This window comes from Aptenodytes forsteri, unplaced genomic scaffold, assembly GCF_000699145.1.
Source record: "Aptenodytes forsteri isolate BGI_AS27 unplaced genomic scaffold, ASM69914v1 Scaffold94, whole genome shotgun sequence".
NCBI lineage: Eukaryota > Metazoa > Chordata > Aves > Sphenisciformes > Spheniscidae > Aptenodytes > Aptenodytes forsteri.
The window spans coordinates 4,202,437-4,207,917 of record NW_008795017.1 but is presented as its reverse complement, the minus strand read 5'-3'; the positions used below and the strand labels follow the sequence as shown (position 1 = coordinate 4,207,917).

Genomic DNA, 5,481 nt, shown 5'->3' with positions numbered 1-5,481 from the left:
CGGCCAAGTGGGGCTCTCGGTGAGCTCGGCTGCAGCTACCTCGTACTACGCGAAAGCGGGTGTTAGAAGAGCTAAAACTGAGCTTAAAGTGTGTGTTCTGTAACTTCACGGTGTTGAATGCCGAGACGTCTTCTTCAAACGGATCCCTTGGTGTGTTTAACGGCTTGGGTTTATTTCTACATTTGTCACCGTGTCCGTCTGGAGACGGGGGCCATAGACACTGGAAGTCAATAGAAAACGGGATAACTCTGAAGTGATTCGAAGAACCGATTATAAAACTACTGTATTTTGAATGATCGGTGACTCAAATGCACTCATTTCCTGGGGAAAGCATAGGATTTTTACCGAAGTTTTTTTCTTAATATACTGCTTTCTAGAAAGAGGACTCTAATGCAGTAGCCCACTAACTTCACCCTGTGATTAGGATTTTTCGTGTGTTTTTTTTACCTCCAATGATGCTTAATAGATGAGGCTATATTAATTTAGGTACATGCGCTTCACTTTTCTGGCACATCGAAGCCGGCGAAAGCAATCCTCTCTGCTGCCTCAGCATTAAAGGTGTGCTCTGTGCAAAGACTGGCTCTAAAGCACAGTGCGGCTGAGGGTCTCTTAACGTCTCGAGTTAAATTGCATGGTGAGGGAGAGAAAGGGTGGGTTTTGGATCGGTGAAGTAAGTAGGAATAGTTTCTGTGATCTGAACACAGAGCATTGTAGGCTGCAGGATCCTCGCAGGCAAAGAGAGAGTATCTGTTTTTTGTAATATTCCTCTGCTACAACTTCAGTCATGTAGAAAATAAAATTTGGAAATTATTAAAACTGTGGTAGGAAACTTATTTCCAGCCTTTGCTGGACATGTCTACTACTTTGTGAGCAGATCCACATGCCAGTAATCTTGAAACCTAAAACTTAGGAAAAATAAATGTTTGCCTTCCCTTACATGTTCTCGTTTTCCTGAAAGAAGCTATGGTTCTGTTAAGGGCTTGAGTTACTGCCAAACCCTGTGCTTCTCTTGATAATTCTGCAGATAATTCTTTCTACGCTGCTTTTAGAGGGGTAGGTTACCTGCAGGGCAATGTGCATTATACTTAGGTGTTGCAATGACAAAGAAATCACACAAAAATAGGTAATTTTTGCATTTGCTACGTTTCTGGTTAGTGGCTGCTTTAGTTCTCAGTGTTTTTGGTTCTCTCTTTCCATGTGAGCATTGCGTTGCTGGAGGGAATCAGCTTAGTGGTCTTGTGAGTCCCAGCAAGGCTGACTTAGCCCTTCAGCTTGGCAGGGATGGATCAAGTGAACTGCACCCAGGATACTTCAGTTGCCTTTTTCTTTACGAGTGACTTTAGTTGGAGGATTTACCCATTTGCTATAGATACTCGAGGTTTCTTTTATCACATTGTATAAGAAGAGGAGCTTGTACCGTGTCCTTAAAGAAAATTTTGCTTTATCTTCTGCTGTGCAGTCTTTGATAAGAAAGTGGATGTCCTTGATACCAGAGGTATCTGCATTTTGGTACACTGCGTTTTGGCATCAGCCTCAGTGTGTACACAAATATGTACAAAGACCTAAAGAAAGGGCTCGGTGCAGGAGCTTGTCTTTTTTGTTGTTGTTGTTTGCTTTTTTCCGACTATATAATACTGATTTATAGCCACAAAGTGCTTTTACAAGTCCTGGAAACTCCCACTTGCTTTAAGTGTCTTCAGCTCAGCCAAGCTGTCCCATTGAAGCTCAGCGAGACTCCTTGTGTAACTGATAAAAGATCGAACGCGTAATTTGCAAAGTGCTTTGCAATCTTTTTGGTAGAAGGTGGTGATAAATGTAGGATACTGTTAAGCTGATTATAGTGATTAGAGTATTTCACAACTTTATATTTCACAACTTTTTGTATTTGTAGTATATTTCAATCTCTGAATGCATCTGGGTAAATAGATGAAAAGAACGCTTATCTACTGGGGAAGGGGTGTGATGGTGGTGGGGAACTGGTTTTTGTGTTTTGGGGTTTTTTTTAAATATTTATTTATTTTAAACTATTACCAAGTCATTAAAAAATGCCGAGTCTGGAATTATTTAAGAAAATAAGAAAGTCTCCCTCCTCTCCCTGCTGATCTGCAGTAAACTGTTAATGCTTGCGCTGGAAAGAAAACTGTTTGAACTGGTTTAAAAGTCGGATTTAAACAACGTAAGCTTGAACCGACTTGAAAGATGAAGTGTGTATTTTACCAATAGAACCAAAGTATATTAAGTTGTCTAAGCTGGCAGGACAGCATTTTCTACAGATGTCCCGCTTTCACCTGTGGGCAGAAGGTCCAAGTCATCTTGTTCCCAGCAATCTCGAAATGTTCAGAGTAAATATAATATTTTTTGTATACTACAACATAAAGGGAAAAACTCCAGTTTTTCTCTTTTTCTCCCAGTCATCTGTTGAGGATGTTTCAAACCAGTGTCACAGATTATTTCAACAGTAACCAGGCAGTAAGTCTTTTGGCTTCCCTTGTCAGAAAAATTCACTGCCGAATTGATTTGAGGTCCCTTTGACCAATTTCCCTGTGTAGTCTGTAACTAATCAGCAGCTTCTAGGTGGTGTTTTCAGATACACCCTGAGAGGGAAGACACCTTCTGAAAGCTCTGGGGGAAAGAGATGTTTTGTTAATTCACATTTTCTAGTGCCATGTGGGAACTGGAGCAGGTTCTGGCTTGGTAGTGTTACGTAGGATGCGTTAGAGGTTTTGTAGGTGGTAGGCCAGTAAGCGCGTGTAACTTTTTCTGGGTTGGATTCAGAGCATGAGCAGGTCAGTGGTGCTCTTAAACGGCTTTGTGATTTTTATATAGGCTGGTGGAATCCAGCTGAGTTTGGTCAAATTAATCCTGATTTACACTGAGCGTGAGTGAGATCAGAATTAGGTTTCTGGGCTTTTTGCGTTGACTAATCCTTGCAGTGCACTGAATCAGAATATGAACCCTGTGAAACTGGGGCAGCTAATTTTGAAGAACTTTAGGAATGTTTTTCATGTGTTCTAACACTTGGCTTTTTTTTTTTCTTTCTTCTTTCTTCTTTTTTTTATGATTCAAGTAAAAGACCCGTGTTGGTTCTTCAGAATGACTCTCTCTACTCTCAGAGACGTCCTTACACCAGTGAAGATGAGGCCTGGAAAACCTTTCTTGAAAATCCCCTTACAGCAGCTACCAAAGCTATGATGAGCATCAATGGTGATGAAGACAGCGCAGCTGCCCTCGGACTGCTGTATGATTACTACAAGGTAGATTGGCGTGGGTATGCTCTGGCAGCCAGTGGAACTCTTGTTCCACCTGTGGAAAAGGTGTCATTTGCTAGAGGATTTTACAGAAGCTATGAATAGATCACGAGGACTTTAAACTATGTGGGATTTAAATGGAAAAAATTCCATGTCCCTTTTTCTGGAAATTGGTTTATTTTTAGCTCAGTAAAATAAGATCCCCTGGATCTTAATGTAATAGGTCAAAAGCTTCAGTTGCGCTTTGCCTGTCGACTCCAGGTTCTGCAGGAGGCAATGCATTATAGAAATAGTCGTGAGGAATGAGACTTTGGGAGCATGTCCCTGTCTGAATGTAAATACACATGGAGAAAGAAACTTCTGTCCTTTTGCTCACGTGATCCCTATTCTGGTGGGACCGTTGGCTTTTGCTGGGGCTTTGATGTGCTACCTTAGTCTCAGCTGATACTAAGCTATAACTACAGATTTTTGGTGGTGTGTGGGGCAGAAGTGTCCACCTGAAGGAGTTGCTGTCTGGATCCCTCTAACCTTCAATGAACTTCAGCTGCTGTAGTCTGTTAATCCTTTGGCAACTGTTATTGTCTTCTTCAGAGTTCATGGTCTTCTCAGAGACATGCGCCTTCCTAGATGCTCACAGGTGAATTGAACAGAGTCAAACAGAGAACCTTCTGATTTGTATGGGATACATTTTGCTGAGCTTTCTTTCCTCAATACCAGAAGTCTAAGCCAGGGTAGTTATCTCCAGTCCAAGTCAATGGAGACCAGCAGGCATTTCCAGGCAGGGAGGCGTCCTGCTCGTGTTAGATGCCTGCATTACGGTGGCCTGGCTCACCGGGTGGAGATGCCTGTTTTTTCTTTGCTGAGCATGCAGGGAGGCCAGGAGGCTGACTTGGCTCCCGTGCCTGACACTGTGGCTAGTGTCTTTTAACAGTAGTGAGTGCAATTGCCAGTCGCAGTATGTTCTTCAAGCGCAAGGAGAGGCTGCCTTGTGCATACAAAATCCTTGCCTGTCATTTTAAGAGTTGAACGTGTCTTATGTATCAAAATATTCTTGTAATGCTTAATATGGAGATTAGCACTCCACATACACACAACAAAATGCCGCAAACTCACTGATGTGGATGTTATTCAGCTAGTTTTGTGAGAAAACTGGCTTTCTGCTTTGTGCCTGCACTTGCTGCGCTCTTGGAAAAAAAACCCAACACTTTCACCAGAATGATTTTAATCCACAAAATCAATTTTGATTTCTAAACCTGTAGATTACAAAGAGAACGTTGATGTTGATCCTTCACGCTTGGCAAAGCAGAAGGGATTTGCTGTACATTAATGTCTAATTCGGGGTTTCCTCTTATGTTTTGGTATCAGCGGGTGTACAGAAAAATCAGTGGAAGAACAGGTATGCCGCACACTTGCGTGAAGCAAAACAGTTAGAGGTTGAAAGATTTATTGAGGGCTGTTACGAAGTAATGCTAGAGGGACAATGTCTAGGCATTTCTAATACGCCCCCTCTGCAATATTAAAGGCAGCCGATGAGATCACCTTTGTATTAAAAAAACAAACAAACAAAACAACAAAGCCAAACAATTCGAGTTTTCTTCCATTTGATTAATGGGCTACCCTGATAGCTCAGCTGTGGTTAATAAGGCTTACGGGAAACAAATTTTTGATCAAAATCTAGAGTTTAGGAGTGTTGGACTTGAGGCCAAACGCAGCTTGGAAGACCCTTGTTTTTCAGTGACTAGTTAGCATCAGCCTCCTAACAGCCTCCAACTAGAGGTTCTCCAAATTTTGCTGGTTACTGTGGAAAATCCAACAGTTCTGGTGTTACTTGAGATTCCAGGTTATGTGGAAGAGCCAGGACTTAGGTTTTAGTTGGGGGCTATTTAGAGAAGTATGCTGTTCACGCAGGTATGCCATCAGTCTTTGAGTTAGCAGTAAAGCGGTGGTTCCCCACATTGCACCCAAGCTGGTAAACACGGGCAGTATCTGAGCAGGCTTCAGCGAAGGAAAGTTCTGGGATTTTACTCCTCCTTACACCGCAAAGTGTTTGCTTTGCTCATTCAGGAGGTGTGTTGAGGGTAACAGAAGTCCGGGGTACCATGTGTGTGTTCGCAGAGGAGCTTGTGTGGACTTGCTGTGAGGTCAAGGGGACCTGAGCACCACGGGCTCGTGCCAGCAGTGGTCAGAGCTGTTCGGGTTGCTGGGGCAGTGGCTGTGTGCTCTGCTGAACCGA

General features: G+C 42.7%; 1 protein-coding gene across 1 annotated transcript in view; it reads left to right on the top strand.

Moving 5' to 3' along the window:
- Nucleotides 1–5,481, top strand: part of GRHL1 (grainyhead like transcription factor 1) — a 43,132-nt gene that overhangs the window by 744 nt on the left and 36,907 nt on the right. Inside the window, exon 2 of the mRNA XM_019471086.1 lies at nucleotides 3,068–3,254. Within this exon, the coding sequence (XP_019326631.1) occupies nucleotides 3,068–3,254 (187 nt within the window). The remainder of the gene's footprint in view (nucleotides 1–3,067; nucleotides 3,255–5,481) is intronic.